General features: G+C 40.9%; 1 protein-coding gene across 1 annotated transcript; it reads right to left on the bottom strand.

The window, feature by feature from the left end:
* Positions 1–290: 290 nt before the first annotated feature.
* LOC105473332 (pleckstrin homology like domain family A member 1) lies at positions 291–20,008 on the bottom strand. The gene is made up of 3 exons (XM_071071404.1): positions 13,767–20,008; positions 5,379–9,117; positions 291–4,969 (listed from the first exon to the last, which is right to left on the bottom strand). Exon 2 carries the CDS (start codon positions 6,641–6,643, stop codon positions 5,405–5,407), a length of 1,239 nt encoding a protein of 412 aa, XP_070927505.1. The 5' UTR covers positions 6,644–9,117; positions 13,767–20,008; the 3' UTR covers positions 291–4,969; positions 5,379–5,404.
* Between the last annotated feature and the right edge of the window lie 106 nt (positions 20,009–20,114).

Here is a 20,114-nt window from a genome sequence, read left to right as displayed (position 1 = left end):
AAGAGGGAATTGCTGTTGAGCTGATTCACTAGGGACTGTTTCTGGTCCTCTGGGAAACTATGGAAAATTCCACTAAGGTTCATTAGCATTCTGAAAGCTAATTTTTTCACCAACAGACCTGAGAGAATTTTCATATTCCAAATTCCCAGTGAATTTTTTAAAAATTGAATTCCCAACCTCAAAAATCGTCTTTTTTTTCCCCCAGAATGCCCAAGCAATTCAGAATCTCTGTTTCACAGGAACACACAGTGCATGTGCCAGTTGAATAAGGCCTTCAAAAGGTCCACAGGTCGGTTGTCTCAATAGATACTTTATTTGAAATGGAATGCATTTTGAAAATATGAAAAATAAATCACATCTCCCCAAAATCATCTAAGAGACATATTTACACAAGTTCTGACCATGCTAAAAAATTCACGAATGTGATGGTGTATAAAGCATCTGGTACATGATGACACTTGCTTTCCAGAAGCTGGCGTTTGTATACTATAAAACGTTAAGAAGAAGGCTGACCTCGGAATGTGACACAAAATAGTTTTATGTTTCTTCTCAATATACAGTGACCTGGAAGGACTACCTATTGTTAAAACCTGCTTCCCCACTGCTCAGCCTGCCATCGGCTGACCAGCTGCAGAGCAGTGGAGAGTAGGTCTCACCAGCTTTTGTGCAGATGCTTCTAACCCAAAGTCCTTCTGCTTCCTTCATTGGACAATATTGCCCTTTCTAAGAAAACCCTGTTAGATCCTGTACTCCATTTAGCAAATGCCCTGCCAGCAAACTCACAGATCACTTTTTTACCCAATCTTAGGTAAATCTGGATTATCTGCCCAACCATGCAAGTCAAAAAGCCACCCTTGAAAACTGTGTCAAGAATTGAGGAAACAGGTCTTAAGAACCTATCCAACACGTAATTCCATAACTAATACATCTTATGTTGTTTTAGGCAAATAGGTGTATCTCTTGAATCACTGATGGATTCAATACCAAGATCTATAATTTTCACATTTAAAATTTATTCTGTTGAGGACATTTTATTGCTAAAGCAAAAGCCAATTAGTTTGACACACAAAAAAAGAAAACAAATGCTCACAGTCCTATCTTCATAGGATTCTGTGCTATAAAACTGCTCCAGGTTCAAGTCTTAGACCACTCTTCTAAGCCTGCTACTGAATATAATATTAACGCAGGAGCCAAGCTAACACCAGATGACTTTTCCCCTAGGGACAGAAAACAAGGGATGTGTTTGAACTCATACACTTGCAGCAAACTTTACTGTCAGATTTAAAATTAGGGCTTTCTCTTACAGAGCTTCTTTAAGAGAAATACAGAGTGTTTGGTATATGAGAGAAAAAAATAGTTAAAACAAGACTTTCAACTTAATCCAGACTTCCTAACAGTGTTTACATGTGAGGGAAACTCCTTTAAGTAATGTGTGTTTTTTATTTTTACCATCATTGGAGACAAAAACACAAAACCAAAAACATCTGAAGTGAAATTATAAAGATAGTTTGATTTCTACATGATTAGAGAATCCCAATGAGGAAAATGTTCATTTTAAAAGGGCCCCTTATAGACGTTTACTCTCTGACGTCAGCACTCCCCATAGAGCATACACAGATCTAAATGGATTTCCACTCAGAAAGTCTGTTTAAGAAATTTCGTCATGATGTTTAACCTGTCCCGGAATTCATTGTTCTCAGGGAATGACATGAGAGCAAATAAAAGGAACACTCAGCGAGGCAAGAGACAGCATCTCCCAGATGCTGGGGAGTTACACATTTTGTCCTTCCTTCCTTTGTCCCAACAGACAGTTATTGAGCTCACTGTGTATGAGGCTTGGTGCCAACACAAGTTCAAGGATAAAAAGTTCAGTTTCCAGATGCAACATTACTCCTAATTTTCCAACTTTTTACATTTTATGTTTATTTAAGGAGTGGGTCTTCTATTGGATCTGCCCTTTCGGTCATCTTTTCTTTGGGTTGAAAAATGCATTTTTTACCTTTTTCCATGAAGTTGATTTGTCAGGCTTCAAAATGCCTTAGGTGGTTTGTATCATTTTCTTACAGGTAGATAGAGCCACTGAGACATTAAATGATGTACATTTATATTTTGTTTTGGTTAGACTTATTGAGCGTGTTTGCTTTTTTGCTCTGGAAAAATTATTAATAATAATTTCAAAGGTGTCAAAACAATAAAAGCCATTCTACTTCTCTCTGATTTCTTAGCTTTCACATTAAATGTTAAGAGGGGTTCAGAATAGAAAGTGATAAAGGTCAACATAAATATCACAAAAGACTAAGGAACAAGGGCTATGGAAAGTCAAGAAACCGTTATTCTGGGGCGGGCATGGTGGCTCATGCCTGTAATCCTAGCACTTTGGGAGGCCAAGGCAGGTGGATCACCTGAGGTCAGGAGTTCGAGACCAGCCTGACCAATATGGTGAAACCCTGTCTCTACTAAAAATACAAAAATTAGCCGGACATAGTGGCATATGCCTGTAGTCCCAGCTACTCAGAAGGCTGAGACAGGAGAATTGCTTGAACCCAGGAGGCAGAGGTTGCAGTGAGCCGAGATCATGTCACCGCACTCTAGCCTGCACAACAGAGTGAGACTCCATCTCAAAAAAAAAAAAAAAAAAGAAAAGAAAAGAAACCATGATTCTCGTGGCCCTATTAAGAACCATGGCCACCATGGGGGGAAAAAAAGGAAATCCAGCCACCAAGAGGGAGCCTGGGCATATTTTTTTAAGCAATGAAATTACCTAGCCCCATATGTAAGCTAACAACATACAAATGCCTTTTTTAAAACCTACACCAATCTTAATTTGTAAAGTATTTGGTATGGATTTTTTAATTTTTAGTACAAGAATTTAAAAGAAAAATCCTCCATTGGGAAAAAAATTGTGGTTCATTTGGAGTTATTATGATTTGCATGCATTAAAAGTATAGTACTATGAGGCACTCCTCAAAAAGTACAGCCGTACTTGTAAGGAAGCTGAACCAAACTTGATTTAAGAAATCTTTAGATCCGGCTCTCATTTCATATACATATATACACACATATACATACATACATATTCATATATGTGCATATATGTGTACATACATGTTCTCATATATGTATATGTACATGCATATTCATATATGTATATACATATATACATATGAAATGAGTTTTTAAATATTGGCAGCATATTTTCACAACTGCAACCTAAATAACCACTGGAAGTGGGGGTCCACTTAAGTTTTGTTTGCCATTTGCTTAATAGGGGAAAACTATTTAATTTTCCCTGCAACTTTTTGGATAAGAGTTATGATCTCAAAATGTCATTTAACTATTGCACTAAAAAGTACTTTGACCTTGGAACTCCTCTCTAGATGGAAGGAGAATAAAGACATCTGTAGCATGTAATTCTATTTTTATTTCTTGACTACATAACCTAGCAGTGGTCTGATACTGACCGTTTCAATTTAAATGCTGGAAAAATACTGACCAAGACTTTCTGTGAAAAAGATAATGGAAAACAGAAACCAGTTAGTAAAGCCATGCAGATAGGAAGTGATTTTCAGCCCCAAGAGGACTTTGTATCATCTATGGCTCCATTTAAACTTAAGTAGCATCTGCCCTGGTGGATTTTGAACATCCTTTTGATTTAACACAGAAGAAGGTTTGTTCTACCTTTAAAAGCACATCCTCTTTTTTCCCCCCACAGACTCCTCAACAAGTGGCTTCTAAGACAAGACTGGGGTTGTTTTCTTACTGAAAATCCTGTGTTTATCCAGTCTTTTCCTTTTCAATTTCTGATTTAGCTAACCTAACAACAAAACAGAATCCTCAAATTTCTCACAGAGCAATGAAAAGCAGAAGAGTTGGTTTCTCTGATCAACATCATTTTCAGTATGAAAACAAAAAGTTATGACACCTAGACCTTTGAAATATTTACAAATTGTACTTTAAACAACGAGATTTTTCAGTGTGCTTCTAAAACAAAGTAAAGGGATCAGAAAATGTGGTTCAAGTGTGCAAAGCTCTCGGAGAAAGGTCCTGCAGCCTGGACAGGAGCACAAATATTCTCTTATACAAGTTAAATATACTATTTTCCTCCACAACATTTTTGAAATGAAACAGCAAATGCATTTATACTCATAAATCAATCAAAAGACCTCTTCTCCTTGTTAAGCCCTTTACACACAGATGATAAGAGGTTTTCCTACAGTAGATGTGGCCCTACCACATATTCAAGATACAATCATCCTACCATCATCAGTTAGGTTATGTTTTAAATATTTTGAAATCAGGTATCCCTACTACTGATTTCCTTTTAGAAACTATCTTGAGCATTAGATATTCATAATTACACCATTTTGAACTTTTAGCTTTTTTAAACTTCTAGACAAACTATATGTCTAAGCAAAAACAAAAACAAAAATCCTCAAAAATAGTAGTATCGGAGTTTTAATTTCAATCACTTGGCATAACAATGAAAGTGTCATACCTTCTGAAAGTACTCCAGGAATAATGACTAGATTCTTAATGTTTTCCCCTCCACCGCCCTTTTTTATTTTCCAAGACTAGGACTTACTATGGAATAGGTTTTTGGAAATAAAGTTTCCTTTTTGGAAAATGGCCTACATTCAGAAATGTCTTAGAACAAGCATTTAAAAAAAAAAACTAATAAATAATCATAAATCAAAATACATTAGAATAAAATTACAGTACATCATCGCTCCTAGAAAATTCACCATACTAGACGATCCTTTCAAAGGTTCATAAATAAAAGTCTTCTTGAGTCGAAATCGTTTCCTGCATCGTGATGAAAAGTATGCAGAAAACTAAGACGAATCACAAGTTTTCAGTAGGGTGATGTCCAAACTACTTGATCTGGTGCGGCGCGGAGAGACTGTTTTGCTTTTGATCCAAGTGAAGACAATAGAAATGTGCTCGTCCCACTTCCTCAAGTCCTCAAAACCTGGAAAGAAATGACACCGAGTGAAGTAGGTGGCTAGGAACCCACCCAGACCAGTTCTGTTCGGGCCAGTTCGGCTGACAAAGCGGGCTCAGAAAGGCACCGCGGTGTTTCCCTCAAGTGCCCAAACACACAGTCAAGTGTGGCTGGGGGGCGCACCACCGGACAGGGACGGTCATGATGGGCGCGGGCGCGGTCTGCGAGGCCCCCTGCCTGGCCCGGGCCTCCCCAGCCTTCCCTCTCTGCCCAGGGCCTCCTGGCTCCAGTTTGTTTCTCTTCCTTCCATCGCCCCAGAAACTCGGAATGAGTTCTGATTTCTCCATACGGGAGCCGAACCTGTGAGCGAGCTTCCTACTCCTCCCAACACACTCCCGAGACCCACTCCTCTGGAGCGCGAGGGCCGGGACCTTACCTTGTCTGGCCCGGGAGCTGCCCCCTTCAGGCAGAGTTGGAGGTGCTGCGGAGAAGCCGGTGTCCGTGCGGCTGCGAGTGCGGCTGTGGGTGCGGGTGTGGTATTTGGTGCGGGTGCGGGTGCGGGTGCGGGTGAGGGTGTGGGTGCGAGTGCGGATGAGAGTGTGGATGTGGATGTGGATGTGGATGCGGATACGGGTGGAGCTGCTGGGGCTGAGGCTTGGGTTGGGGCTGAGGCTGGGGTTGTGACTGGGGCTGGGGTTGCGGCTGAGGCTGAGGCTGAGGCTGGGGTTGGGGTTGGGGTTGGGGCTGGAGCTGCGGCTGCGGCTGCGGCTGCGGCTGCGAGGGGGGCTGCTGCTGGACCAGGTGCTGCTGCTTCTGCCGCGTGGACTTGACCGCCAGGATGGCCTGACGATTCTTGTACTGCACCATCTGCAGCGTGATCTCGGCGTTCCAGCCCTGGTCTTGCGGGCACCGAAAGTCGATTTCCTTGCCCTCTGCCATAACCACAGTGAAGTACATGTACTTGCCCTTGCGCTCTACACAGTCCACGGTCTTCATGTTGGAGAAGTGCAGTTCCTTGAGCTTGACCGGCGGCTCGAGGCTGGCGACAGCGGGGCCACTGGGTAGGGACGGCTCGGCCGGCCCCTGCCCGGGCTGTTGTTGCTGCTGCTGCTGCTGCTGCTGTTGCTGCTGCTGGTGTTGCAGCTGCTTGGGGGGGATGAGCAGCAGCCCCTCCTCGGTGAGGATGCAGCACTTTTTCTTCCAGAGCTGCAACAACCCGTCGCTGCGCTTCTCCAGCACGCCCTCCTTCAGCGCTTTGCAGCCGCTGCTCTCCAGCATCCTCCCAGCATAAGAGGGGCCGCCGCTTGGCTCGGCCTCTCCGTTTCCAGCCACGCGGGCCGGGGGCAGCAGCAGCAGCCGCGCGCCGTCCTCGCCCCAGCGGCTCCCACGGCCGCCTGCCCGGAGCGCGCAGAGGAGGCTAACACGCAGGAGGCAGAGCGGCGGCGGCGGCTGTGGGTCCCGGCAGAGGGACAGCCGCGTCCTGATGCGCCACAAGGTCCCGGAGCCGCGAGCTGCCGGGCCTCTGCCGTCCTCTTGCGAGCGCTCACTGAAGGGCACTGGCCGGGCCCCCTCGCGGCGCTTTTGAATGGGCCATCTTCCCCACCCCCGAGTGACACCCAGCGGAAAAGGCGGCTCCTGGCGCCCGCACCACTGGGGAAAGCCCAGCTCCGAAAGGCGCTCGGCAGCCGGCGCACGCCTCATTAACTTGGGGCCTTTCCAAAGCCGGCTGCGTCCACGCCCCCCGCGTCCCTCGCTCCGCCTCTCGCCGCCCACTTGCTTCCGCGCTTGTTCCCCTGGAAGGCGACCCGGACCCGAGCCCCGGAAACTCCTCTCCTCCACCCAGGGCGATCGCCCAAGGAGTCCTGGCTGCCTGACGACTAATGCCGACGCTCACAGGGCTCTGCGAAGCCATCCCCCGCGTCCCGCCTCTCCCCGGCCCGCGGGGCTTTCTGCTAACAGCCTCAGAAAGTGAGGACTGGGGCGCGGAGGCGGGGGCAGCCTCCAGGCTGTGCTCTCTCTCGGTTCTTGGGAATTAGCCCTGGGGATTCGCGCTTGGCTCCGAGAGCCGGCAGAACCAGCGTCGTAGCCTGGGTGAGCCGGGAGGCCGGGGCCGAGGCTCGCGAGTCCCGCGAGTGTGCCTCCCCCGGACGCCTAGGTAAACAAGTGAGCGCACAGAGGCCGAGAGGACATCGTGTCTTCCCAGGCATATTCGCTCACGGTCACTAATTAGCTCTTCTTGGAAAGAGGGCGACTGTTAAAGCAATGGTGCGACTGTCGGGTTTGCCACGGGTGGAGAAAGGCGGACCCACGTCAGGTCGCATTTCGCCTGCCTTTTCTCTACCCCGACCGGAGGCGCTAACCCGTCTTCGGCTTTCTTCTTGACCCGTCCTTACGGTGTTCATCGTCTCTTAAACAGTAACTCTCTACAAACCGGGGTAATATCCGGTACTGAGATCCCACACTGCAAGGCACAGTTCTAAACGCCTGGTCGACCTCGCGGGTCCCTCTTTCCAAGCGCCTAGCCAGATGTTGGTTTTGGAATCTCATTTATCTGTGACCTGGGGAATGCAATACCCCCAGCTCCCTCCTAGTCCTTACATTTAAACAATGCCTATAGAAGTCGCTTCCTGGGAATTAAAGCATAACGGAGACCTAGCCTCCCGGTAGGGAAATTCATCCGTTTAGTAAACAGCCCCAACTATGTGCGGACCCTTACGAAGACTTAAACCAGGGCTGGACAAGTCAGAGTGGGCCAAGGTAAGAGGAAGGGCTGCTACTGTGCCCACACTGGAACAGATAGATTAGCTCATCTGCTAGTTGTGTGGCAAGAGCAAAGAATTCAAGAGGGGAAGAGAAAGTGAGAGGAGCTTAGACAGCTAAGCAAGAGTCGAATCCTTTGTGTGTCATGGTAAGAAATTCGAACTTAATACCAACCTAATCAGAAGAAAGGATAACTTTTATACACGAGGGCGTCCTGAATCTTCATCTAAGAAACATGGTCTGATCAAACGGGACAATCCAGCCAGCAATCCTGAATCCCACTAAATTATGCTTGGCCAGCTTTCTAACCTTCACATTGTTAACTGATTAGCCATCTTTCCAGGAGAAAGGCAGTTATTAAAATTATGTGGATTTCTAGTAAAATTATGTCTCAAAGATTTACAATTATGTATACCAATAACAAAAAAACTACAAACATGCTTTCTGCCCCCTGCCTTTGTAGGACAAGTGAGCATTCCAGAGAATTTCTACATGACCAGCTGTTCATTCTTTTAAGAGGATGACATTCTTCAGCTCATCTGGAAAGGATACTTCCTTTAAGTCTGTTATTCACAGTCTCCAAGGGCAGGTGTAGTTGGAAAAGACATTTCATATGGAAAAACAAACTTGATAGGGTAAAAAAAAATGAGATGTAATCTGGAGGCCCAAATCATTTTCTAAGGAGAAACCCAAATGTATTTGGTGTTATCTAACCTTCTGCAGCTTATCAGTCTGAAACAAATGCGTTCTAGTCTCATTTGAAAATGTCTGAACAGCCACCACAATTTTCAAAATCACCCATTTAATTATAACTGGAGACTTTAAAGCCCAGAATTTCCAGTTACGTATTTCACAATGATTTAGTAATTTTGTGAGCAGCTCAGTGGTTAAGTCTACAACGTCTGACTATGGGGCATTATTAAAAATTACAATAGTGTAAGGATCCAGTAGTGTAAGGATTGGTGACAGCTGTGCTCTTGTTATTTTAACAGTCATCACCAACAGTTGGTGACTTAACAAATTAAGAGCATAGTTGCCATATGCTAATATTTGGCAAATATGTCAAAATGGCCATATTTGCCAATTTTTTAAGACAATAAATTCACAGAAAATGCATTACAGAACTTAAAAAAATAAAAAAGCTTTGGGCCAGGCATGGTGGCACATACCTGTAATACACACTCTAGGAGGCTGAGGCAAGAGGATCCCTTGAGCCCAGGAGTTTGAAACCAACCTGGGCTACATGGCAAGGCCTCCCTCTGCAAAAGTAAACAAAAATTAGCCAGGTGTGGTGGCATGCACCTGTAGTCCCAACTACTTGGGAGGCTGAGGTGGAGGACTGTTTGAGCCCAGAAGTTCAAGGTTGCAGGAACTAGGATCGCACCACTATAACAAGCCTGGGCGACAGCAAGACCCTGTTTAAAAAAAAAAAAAAAAATTCAGCTGTATATGCAATGAAAACCTACAAGTCACTTAAAAGTTACTAAAGTTTAGAAAACTAACCAACAAAATCATTGCTTTGGTAAACAAATTCGAAATGGCTAATTCAAAGTACATTTTACAGTTGGCAATATCAAGTTGTCTATCAGCAACATTGGACAGTTCATTTTCTTCTCTTGGATAAAGTTTATCACTTGGCTTCAAGGACATCACTCAGTTTTCCTTTACATCTCTGGTATCTCCTCTACAAGGTTCTTTCTCTTCTCTCCAACCTTTTAATGTTGGGATGCCCCAAGTCTTAGTCTTTGGCTCTCTTCTTTATCTACACTCATTCCCTTGTTGATATCCAGTCTCATCACTTTTAATAACATTCATATGCCAGAGTCCCAAATTTATACCCCCAACTTATATCCAACTGCTTACTGCTGAAGAATAAACCACTGAAGTTAAAAAATAATAGACATACCAGGCAAGGGAACACTTACTAGTAAAGCCATTTACTGAGTAGTTCACTAGAGGCTTAAGTCTGAGGGGATTTTAGGTCATAGGAAAAAAAACAAAACAAAACTGAAAAACAACACTCCGGATAGGTCAGAGTCGTCTATAATTCATACACAATAGGTTATAACAAATTCCTACATGGAACTGCTCCAGTTTATAGGTTAGAATTAACTACAGTGAAAAACAGCCCTCGGTTTTTATATATTCTAGGCCAGTGAGTGCTACTATAAGTTGAAAATTCTCCATTTACACTTCTCTACAGTACTGCCTGTGTAATCTAAGATAAAACATGTGAATGAGCTCCCAAACTATCTTCCTCACCCTAACCTATTCTATCTGCAGCCCCCTTTCTCAGTTGACAGCAATCCTCTGTACAGATGCTCAAACTAAAAACCCTAAATCAGTACTGCCCTTACACCAGGCCAGGAAAGGCCCTTACCAAGGCCCTGAGCTTTAGGATTGAGCGCTTTAGAGTCAAAATGACATGTCATCTAAAGGGCATACTCATTCTGCACTACACTCTAGGTACTCAGGACCCCAAATACCCTGCCCAGAATAGCCCCGGCTGTTCCAGGAAATGCATTACATCATCATTGCATGCACTGATGTGTTAGGGGGATGGCACGGTTTGAATATACTTGTTATGGCATCCAAGTAAATATGCAGGAGGCCCCTTGCCATACAGTTCAGAGCCGGAGTGGGAAGAAAAGTAAGGTGGGACATGGGCTGAGGGTCAGCTCTGTCCCCAAGTTATGTTCTGGCATAAATAAAACCTGGCTTCCCAGTTCTAATGAAAGTTTGTCAAGACAGGCACATTGGGCATATTTTCATTAAACAGAACTTTTAAATATTTAAACATATGGTATCTCCATTGTACTCTTGCCCCAGGCCTTCAAGGGCATAGAAGCATGCCTGCCTTCTGATTTTTTTCTTTCCCAATATTTAATCTACACATTTAGGCAGGAAATCCCATTGGTTATGCCTTCAACTACATCTGGATTCTGTCTACTTCCTTAATTACCACCCTGATCCAAATCACCATCATATCCCCCCGTTGGATTACTACAATGGCCTCCTGTCTCCCTGATTCTATCCTTATTATCTATTTTCAGCATAGCACCCAGGGTCATCACTTTCTTCAAGTCTTGGCTCAACAGGCCTATCCTGATCACTCTCAAATGGTAGCCACCCAATTCCCCTTAATTTTTCCCATAGCATATATTCTAACATGCTACTTAATAATTTATTGTACCTATTGCTTATTTCTGTTCCCCTTCCTACTAGAATAGTATGCAAGCTATTCAAGAGGGCAAGGACCATTATTTCTGATGTGTCCCAATCACCTAGAAAAAGTACTGATACAAAGTAGATGCTCAACATAGGTAGAAATCTTGACTTGAGTCAGAAGTCCATACCCATCATTAAAAGAATATCAATTTTTTCAAATGCTTCTGACAGATTTTTCATGATGCATCCTAAAATTTGAAATGTAAGGACTTGAAATGTGCCCTACAAATATATCTCTGCTATAATTTTTAAATGGATAACTACATGCTAGGCCTCTCTGAATCTTAAATGCTTTCATAGTCCAGACATCATATAAAATAAATCCCACAAATCTTTTCCCAAGCAACATGCAATTTAATATTGTGAGAGGTGTTTATATAAACTAGCATCCTACTGTTTTCTAGTAAGAGTATTTAGAAGCACGAGAAACACAGTAATGGAACTGAGTTGGTAAGTTTCTTACTTGGCAGTTACATAGTCAAACACTTGATTAAAAGTCCATTAATCAATACTAGCTTAAAGACATGTAACAGAACTTGGAAAGTTATGAAGTGTTTAATTCATAATGATTACAAAATTCTGATATGTAAACTAATTTGCAATATACAGTAGAAACTCCTGACAATGATCATTATTAAAGATTTGGATAGTCCAAAAGTCAAACATCTTTCAAAAAATAGTTAAAACCCAGTAAATTATGAACATGTCACATTGCCCTCATCAGTGTATAAAAGATAACCAAGGCTGGGCGTAGTGGCTCACGCCTGCAATCCCAGCACTTCGGGAGGCTGAGGCAGGCAGATTGCCTGAGGTCAGATGTTCGAGACAAGTCTGGCCAACATAGTGAAACCCGGTCTCTGCTAAAAACGCAAAAAAATGCGACCGTAATCCCAGCTACTCGGGAGGCTGAGGCAAGGGAATTGCTTGAATCAGGGAGGTGAAGGTTACAGTGAGCCAAGATAGTGCCACTGCACTCCAGCCTGGGCAACAGAGTGAGACTCTGTCTCAAAATAAATAATCAAATAGTCCCACATTCAGAGTGCAGTTTAGACTTCTTGGCCTTATTTAATCTTTGAAGTACTATTCAGAAGAAATATTCTAGATTCTGGTTTTCAGAAGTCCTTGAGTTGAAAAGGTTAAACATTAACACGGAACTATCCAGACTTCTTAGGTGGGTGTCCAGAGCTGCCTTCCTTTTCGCCTTACTAGTTGATGAACGGATGCCTCCTAGTGATCAATCTGTGTAACAGCTTAAAGTGCTTTATAAGAGTGCTTTGTGCTGTTTTTTTTAACTGTAGTACAACCTCCTTGTGGATTCAAGCACCGTCCATCAGCTCTCTCCATCCTTTCCGTTCTGCCAGCAGCCTAATTCAGTTCTCATTTCTCATCTAAGTTTTTGGGTGGCCCAACCACCTGATCCATACTCTCATACACATGGTCTTCAGTTTTACTCCTAAAATATGACAGAAAACTTCTATTCACCTCCCATTGTATATAACATTCCAATTCCTTACCCTTGCATGGCAAGTCCTCCACAGAATGGGTCCTGCTTGCCTTATTTCGACTCTCTTTCGGCTCAACCTTGAGTGAGTGCCATGCATATATCTACTTGTCCTCACTGCCTCCAATTTGCTTTCCCGAATCCTCTGTAAGCTTTCATTCTTCAAAGCCCAGTTCAACTCCTACCTCTTAGATTTCTTCTGGCTGAGTTAATTCCTTTCTAATCACTTCAAACTCTGATGAGTAGTTACCAGATTTTCACATCTTTTTTTTTTTTTTTTTTTTTTTTGAGACTGAGTCTCGCTCTGTCGCCCAGGCTGGAGTGCAGTGGTACCATCTTGGCTCACTGCAAGCTCTGCCTCCCGGGTTCACGCCATTCTCCGGCCTCAGCCAGAGTAGCTAGGACTACAGGCACCCACCACCACACCCAGCTAATTTTTTTGTATTTTTACAAAAATTACAAAACGGGGTTTCACCGTGTTAGCCAGGATGGTCTTTATCTCCTAACCTTGTGATCCACCCGCCTCGGCCTCCCAAAGCACATGTCTACTTCCCTAAGTATCTAAGATCCTGGATAAGTGTTTTCACCATTGTACCTAACGGAGAGCTGATTGACAGCACTTATGAGGGGAAATGACTAATGTTTTGTCTGGAAATGTTATTACTCAAAACGGGCAAGCAGGCTATCTTATTGAATATTATTAACAAGTAACCAGGGAGTCTGATGATTTGTAAACTTGTTATGGTAATATTAGCTTTGAAATGACAAACGAAAATATGGAACTGAATGAAGTGGAGCAGAGAGGAAGGTAATCCAATGAAGGAGGCTGAGACCCAGTATTACATTGTCACAAAACTGCAATCACTCAAAAGTGTTGATATTCTGGCTCTGGGTCTTTGGGGTGACAAGATACCCCAGTAACTAACAGTGGAAGCATTGCTCTGGCTGAATAGCAATCCTCGGTCCCCTCTTAAGAGCCCAAGAACACCTATCCCCTTTCCTAAGTGTGTTTCTACTCTGAAACCAGGTAAATGCACCCGTTGTTTGCAACTCAAATATCTAATTGATGGTCACTTGGGCAAATACTTCCATTTAAGGAACTAGATTCCAAGGATATTTCCCTCTTTTGCTACCATTTTTCCATTGCCACAGAACACACAGCCTGAGGTCATAGGCTGTTCAATTTGATCACTATTATCTCTGTAAGAAAAACATATATATATATCCAGTAATGGGCAAATACCTTTCTTAGGTGATAGAGGACATATAGCAGTGAGTGTAGACAATTCTCCCAAAAAATATGAGAATAAAGAAAAAAGGTGGTAGTGGTGTTACCTTAGAAGAGGAACTCAGGCTTCAGAGAGGGTAGGTTTCATTACAGACAAGGTAATCTAAGAGTAAAAGTGATAAAAGAATTCTGTGGGGTAGCCAGACTCAGAAAGGTGGAATAACACTTTTATAAAAGATAAAACCCAGGAAACGTTTATGGCAAGCTTGTACGTTGCCACTAAACCTACCAGAAAAAGCAAATCCCATTAGAAACCCCCATCACAATTTATAACTATCTGATTTAAGTAAATCACTGTTGAGTAACAATGAGCACCCCTTAAACAGGTCAGAAACCAGAAAACACATAATAGTTTTTATTTCTAATGAGATTTCATTTACTATTAAGGCATTGTCTCAACCTCATTTGTGCATGCATGGTTCTGAGAAAGGTTATCATGCAAAATGAAATAAAAAGCCTTGGGCAAAGTAGGACTCCAATCATAATTAATCCTTTTGGGCCGTATTTAAAGAAAATTACTTTTCTCAGCCCTGTTCACTTATTTCTGAAATGCAGTCATTTGCCTTATGTTCCAGGATATCCTTGATCAAATAATCCTTTTCTAAATCAACTTATTTCAACATATGTGGCCAATGTGGCTGTCATCCTAACCTCTCCTGGCATTCACACCCAGCTCTCCTTTATTTACTACCCTACTTTTGGCACTGTGAGCATAAACCATAGGTTCTTTTTACAGGAGAGGTTGGATGCCAGTAGCCTTTAGCCTCCTTCAGCCCATCTTGTACCTTGAACCTGGACAAGATGTATAGAGCCCCAGCAGTCACTTGATAATAAACCAACTTGCAACAAAAATAATGAAAGTCAGTCTGAGAACCATGAAGCTCCCATATCAGTCCCAAAGTCTATGTCTAAGCCTAGACTCAGAAAAACCTATATAAGCCACATTGGATTGGGGCTGTGTTATACATTATAATAAATACAAACTCTTCAGGGCAGGGGAGAGAAAAAGGAAAAAATATCTGAATGTTGTTTAAATGTAGATTAACTCGGGTCTCTAAAATATTTCATATTCTGAAAGCTCTAGCCTAAAGAACATGCTTATTTAACCACTAGTTGTGTGATAGAAATATCTACAAGGCAGTGCAGTGTTCATCCAAATGCTGGCTCCAACACAAATCAATTGTGTCCTTGTTAAAGTTACTTAACTTCTATCCTTACGCATAAAAAGGGAATATCCTCAATCAAGTATGATTAAGGCATTATTTTTATTATCTTAATGTTAAATGAACATTTAGTTCTCCCAAAATTGCTGATTAATACTGTCAACTGAAATCTCACTAAACTATACATGGAATAGCAATGAAGTTTTTTTTCTCAAAACCTCTCAGTCTAGTTACATTATACCCAACTTTTGTAAACACGTGTACTTAATGGTCACCTTATACATACCACTTGAGGTTCCTTTACCAATCAAGCTTGACATTTTTGTCTGAGTTCACTATGTATTTATCTGGAAATCTCAATCGTCCAGCTATAATTCAAGTAAAATATTCCAAAATGATGGGAAAAAGTTTGTTTTTTTCCCTAAAGGAGGCATACAATATGTAATTTATTACAATATGTAATGTTTTGGAGGTTTTGTTATGCAGTACTAGGTAACTGCAACTATTGATATGCCTTCCCCTGAACAGCTGACTCTTGAATATCAAACTTGAACTAAAAGGGTCCACTTACACACAGGTTTACTTCTGTCTCTACCACCCCTCAGACAGCAAGACTCCCCTCCTCAGCTACTCATGAAGGCAATGAGGATTGAGACCTTTATAATCCAGTTCCACCTGAGAGTAAATACACACACACACACACACACACACACAGATACAGATACAGATTCTGTTGCCCAGGCTAGAGTGCAGTGGCACCGTCTCAGCTCACTGCAACCTCCAACCTCCCAAGTTCAGTCAATTCTTGTGCCTCAACCTCCCAAGTATCTCAGACTACAGGCGCGCACCACCACCACGTACAGCTAAGTTTTGTATTTTTAGTAGAGACAGGGTTTCGTCATGTTGGTCAGGCTGGTCTCGAACTCCTAACCTCAAGTGACTGGCACGCCTCAGCCTCCCTAAGTGTTGGGATTACAGGCATGAGCCACCGCACCTGGCCATGATAACATATTTTTGATTCCTTAACATTTTCTCTAGCTAACTTTTTACAGTATATAATACACGTAACATACAAAGTGTGTGTTAAATGTCTTATTGGTAAGGTTTCCACAGTAGGCTATCAATCAAGTTTTTGGGGAAACAGTTTATACACAGATTCAATTGAGGGAAGCTGGGGCCCCTAGTCCCTGCATTATTAAAGGGCCAACTGTATACACAATCCAGCTTTGTTTCATTGGTTTTCTCAATCTGCACGAATGTAACAACTACAAAAGACCTTAGGAGACTGAACTACTGAGAACCAATCATTTGACTTGCTACACAGTCCCATACGGGATTATGGTTGGTACATCGAATAGGTCTAGATAAATCCTAACAGACCTACACATACAAAACTTTACTGTACACTTACCATGTTCCAAGCCCAGTGCTGGAAATTAGGAAACTCATTAATGAGCAAGTATTTCTAGAGTACATTTTGAACTGGTATGGAACAGTTCAGACTTATAGAAACAGAGTAGGTATGAATGAAAAGGAGATTCTATGCTGAACTAGTAAAACACATGCACAAAAAAGTCCAGTGGCAGAAGTAAAAGAAAAGGTAGCCAAGCAGAGCTGAAACAGTACAAATGCAGATTAAATACGCTGGGCTGTTGATCTCCAAGTTGCTGTCGAACTTCTGGCACTCACATGTTTATCACACATTCCCAGTTCCTTCTTTTTGGCTTTAAATTTAAAACATGTAAGAAACTGGCTGGGCATGGTGGCTCACACTTATAATCCCAGCACTTTGAGAGGCTGAGGTGGGAAGATCACAGGAGGTCAGGAGTTCGAGACCAGCTTGGCCAAAGTGGTGAAACCCCATCTCTACTAAAAATACAAAAATCAGCTGGGCTCAGTGGCGCACGCCTGTAATCCCAACTACTTGGGAGGCTTGAACCCGGGAGGCAGCGGCTGCAGTGAGCCGAGATCATGCCACTGCACTGCAGCCTGGGCAACAGAGCGAGACTCTATCTCAAAAATAAAAATAAATAAAACATGTAAGAAACTAAAAAGCAATGCTTTTATTTTATGCAATATTTTATCCTGAGTTTCAAAATAATAAAACTCAATTTGTTCTAGGATCCACAAAACTTAAAACGCCCAATTTCCCATACAAAAATTAAACAACCAGACTGACTTATTTCCCGTCAGCAATCTATTATTTCTAAATACCCCATTTATTCTTTTATTCAGACTGTTGAGGATGATGTGGTCAGGCCTCAATATACCCACTGTAAGTCAAAAATATCGTAAGTCGAAGATGCGTTTAATATAGTCTTAAGTCAAACCATTATAAGTCAGGGACTGTCTGTACTAAGATTTTAGTGAATAGCTTAATTTTTGTAAACTGGAAAACCTGACAATATGAGGTCAAAAGGAAGAAACACAAGATACAAAGCACACTGTATTTTTGAAAATGTAATACATCAATCAAAATTTCTTATGAATAAACACTTATCCTTGAGTAAAATAATATCATATACCAACAAGGATGTTTCCATTTATGTAAAGTCATGTAAGTGATCCTCAATCAGTCCAAGAACTTTTTTATCCAGGTTATATTTTAATATCTGGAGTTTTAATCCAGCATACAAAAATCAGCAGTATACATCTATTAAGTTAATTGCAGTATTATTTCACCATCACCATTTACATTTACTTTTCAGGTATCAGAGACTTAGTGCTTTAAGTAGCAAATTACCTAAATTATCAACACTATTTCCAAAAACAAAATTGAGCTCATAATTACCAAGTGTATATGTACAGTGCAGAAGATTAAAAAAAAACTGAATTGGCATATACTTCTCTTTTCTAAAGCTCCTATGAAGAACTTACGCTCTTCTGCACTATCAATCTATTCTGTACATTTAAAATAACATTTGTTTTGATTTAAAGTCAAAAATATAAAGGCTTAAATTTTTATAAGACTAACCCATGAAAAAGGACGCAAATTTTAAACCAATCCCTGAAACCAAAGCATTCAACTATTTGAATATTAGTTCAATGTTTCTACATAGCACGATAAGATTTTCACAGTTTATCAAAGTTTTGTCTTTATTTTTAATAATGGGAATGGCCTACAATTACAATAAACAGTTAATTCAGTTATCTTAGGGGCCTTACCATATCATTAACCTATTCACACAACAAAAATATTTCTATGAAAGTTAATATATCCTTTCATGTTTAAGTGTGCCAAAACAGAAATAGAGGTAGAATCCCATTTTTCTTAAGTACCACTCTATTAGCCAATTCCACACAATTAAAGTATTTTTGCAACCTAAAATAGTGATGCTAATACTGCTTCAGTAAGCTAGATTTGCTAATTTAAGAATCCTAAGAAATTATATATGTGGCTTTCAGATATCCATGTTAAACTATCAACTAATCAATTTGTGGAATATGTGGAACACTTACCATATTTGAGTGACCATAAAGCAAACAACGCTAAAATTTTTTCTAATCAGTGTTCTTTGTTAAGTGACTATATGACACTTCACCATTTCTAACAGGAAAAAAAATGAGACTTACTTGGCAGTCTGCATGGGCTGCTGGAAACTAGTGTAAAGACAAATCTTCAAGTGTCTCAAAAATGTTTGTAGATAACTCAGAATAGTAACTCAGAATATAATCTATCGGGAACTATGGAATTCCATTTTAGTCTTCAAATAATAAACTCCACTTAGCAGGGATTGTGAGATTGCTCTTAAAATTATGGATTTACTGAACACAGTGGCCTCAGCACAAAATAGCTCACTCTAGACATCACTACTCTCCACTCTTCAAAAAAAAGTATATATATTCATTAAAAAAAAAAACACCCAAAATATCACCAGTACATTTTATAAAATTAAATCCAAATTTTATTAAGGATTTCAAGTTACATACTTCAAATTTCTAGAATGGAATGGAATCATTTTGGAACTGGAAAAATGGCATAAACACTGACATCCCTTAAGAAAATTATTCTGCAAACCACATCCCCATTATGTAACAAGACTAGGTATTATCTACACCTTCACTTTGGCAATAGCTATTTCCTAAAGAATGAAAAAGATGATTTTGCTACTTCAGTTCATTAAAAATGGGATTCTATCTTTAAAGTTCAGAAAAAGCTGCATTTCGATGAACTATAGGTTAAAAAAAAAAAAAAAAAGCACATAGTGTCTAATCAAAGCAAAGGAAATAATTTTGAAAATAAAGAGAAAAAAGCTATTACAATTGGTTAAGGATTTCCAGTAGTAAGTTAAAATCTCAGGAGGAATGGATAGCACTACAAACAATGTGTTCACATTCCAAGACCTTAACACTAACATCTCAAAAAGGAAGTTTTCACTACCTCTAAAAATGAATTCAATGTAATTTTATTAAGAGCAGGAAATCTAGACCTTCCTCTAATGACAATCCAATAATCCACCCTCGCTGTCATCAAAAGTTCAACCCCCAAATTAACAGTAATTAGCCTGAGGTATTATAAATGTGGCTCTACAGTCTGAAATTTAATGGCATCTTTTGTCAAAAATAGTCTTATTTCCACTTTAAGTCTCATGACAATACTATAGTGCTATCCCTGTAGTATTTACTACAATACAGTCATCAAAAATATCTGAAAAAAAATCTTGGACCTTGTGAAATAGTGCATCCATCCACTTCTATAAAAATAGGAGCCACGCAAAGATCTAAAAGAGTGCTGACTGCCCAGATCCAGAACAGAGGTACTTAACCTTTGTTTTCCAGTTTAGTTATCAAAGCGTGGTGTGAACAAAATGCTGAGTGTCACACTGGCGTTACAAATAGGCCCAAAATTTTGAGCTTTTAACAAGATTGAGAAACATTATATGAGATTTAACTCAATATGCCTTAACACATCCATGAGGTAGTTAGGTAAACAGTACTACCCATTTTAATACACAGTAAACAGAAGCATGGGTTTAAGTGACATATTCATACTTTAAGCAGTAAGAATTAGAAGAAACCACAGAAGCTTGGGGCCTTCTCTCTAGCTCTAACCCAAAGAAAATGAATTAAAAAAAAAAAAAATGCATCAAATCACTTAAGATTTTTTTTCTCTTTTTACACTTGCTTATTAGTATAGTATCTCATGCCAAAGCTGTTACCCTTTTCTTCAATAATGTGGTAAAAACTGAGTATAACCCTTAATTCAAGGAAGGTCTCTGCTTCTACCTGAAT

The sequence above is a fragment of the Macaca nemestrina genome, chromosome 10 (assembly GCF_043159975.1).
Source record: "Macaca nemestrina isolate mMacNem1 chromosome 10, mMacNem.hap1, whole genome shotgun sequence".
NCBI classification, from domain to species: domain Eukaryota; kingdom Metazoa; phylum Chordata; class Mammalia; order Primates; family Cercopithecidae; genus Macaca; species Macaca nemestrina.
Note: the sequence above shows the minus strand (reverse complement) of the source record. Positions and strands in the feature narration are given on the sequence as shown.

What these genes read in the sequence shown, in the direction of transcription:
- LOC105473332 (XM_071071404.1), bottom strand. Translation starts at nt 6,643, where the DNA reads ATGAGGCGTGCGCCGGCTGCCGAGCGCCTTTCGGAGCTGGGCTTTCCC.